This window comes from Nematolebias whitei, chromosome 9 (assembly GCF_014905685.2).
Source record: "Nematolebias whitei isolate Nwh7 chromosome 9, NemWhi1, whole genome shotgun sequence".
Lineage (NCBI taxonomy): Eukaryota > Metazoa > Chordata > Actinopteri > Cyprinodontiformes > Rivulidae > Nematolebias > Nematolebias whitei.
In genome coordinates this window covers 38,744,133-38,745,205 of record NC_056506.1, presented here as the reverse complement: position 1 = coordinate 38,745,205, position 1,073 = coordinate 38,744,133, and the positions used below count along the sequence as shown (strand labels likewise).

General features: G+C 48.9%; 1 protein-coding gene across 1 annotated transcript in view; it reads right to left on the bottom strand.

The window, feature by feature from the left end:
* mmp16b (matrix metallopeptidase 16b (membrane-inserted)) overlaps nucleotides 1-1,073 on the bottom strand; it is an 18,882-nt gene extending 17,809 nt beyond the window's left edge. The window contains exon 1 of the mRNA XM_037681351.1: nucleotides 552-1,073. Coding sequence (XP_037537279.1) covers nucleotides 552-674 — 123 coding nt within the window. The 5' untranslated portion in view covers nucleotides 675-1,073. The remainder of the gene's footprint in view (nucleotides 1-551) is intronic.

The following is a 1,073-nucleotide window of genomic DNA, read 5'->3' as shown; positions in this document are numbered from 1 at the left end:
TGTTGTCATAGAGAAGGGTACACTCCTCTTTGAGTAAAAGAACACCGAGATGTAGACTGGTTTCTTATTGGGGGGGTTTCGGTTTTCGAGAGGGGGGGGGGGGGGGGGGGGGGGGGGGGGGGGCAGCCTGTGGTGAGGATGGAAATGGCATCAATTAATCAGGTAGCAAATCCTACCATCATACAACTTGTAAATGTATAATCCTAAACCATGATGCTGTCCAAAGCCCGTCTCTTTGTCTCACCTCATGATGACCCGCTATTAAAAAACAACAACCAGGAAGAGCATTTCTGTGGAAACAGATCAGCTCTTCAGTGGATCGGATCAGCTCCCGGACCGCAATGAGCCCCCTCCTGTTTTTACTGCACCCAGTAAATAAAGCTTTATTTGCTCACAATGTCTCCATCCTTTATGCCTTTCTGATAATCGTGCACAGAGATGTTGTTTGTCCCCTTTCCATGCTGAGGCGGATGATGTGGAGAGAAAAGAGCGCGGTCATTAGTGATGCTGGGAGAAGGGGGGGTGGAAAGGGAAGGCCATGTTTCTCTTACCTCAACGCTGAACTGATGATGCTCCTCTCCGGACACGGAAATCCAAAGCAGAAGATGCAAGCAGAACGCTGCCGCGTAAAAACAATCCGGTGCTTTTCTTTTACTGGCGGATACTAAGGTCATAATGACCCGTTTTTATGATGATTTGTTCGTTATTCCCCGAGTGTTTGTTAGGAGAAGCCGCCCGTCTGCTTCATGTCAGATGGAAACCATCGCGCGAGCTGTCGAGGCAGATTCCGGTGATGCGCTTTTGTTTAGAAAAATCCCGACGATGATGATGGCGTTCAAAAAAAAAAAAAAAAAAAAAGAAAGAAAGAAAAAGAACAGATCTGATGTCAAGCGTTGAGAACGCGACATGTTAGATCCACTGCCCTCGCCATTCTTGTTTCCACCAGGGGCTACATGTATCCAGCGGTATCAGTGGCCATGTACAGTAGGTACCCAGTCTGCGCAAAGACGGGCTCCCTCCCCGCTCCACGCGTGCGCTTTGATTTCTCACACGGCGCAGCGGCAGCATCATGA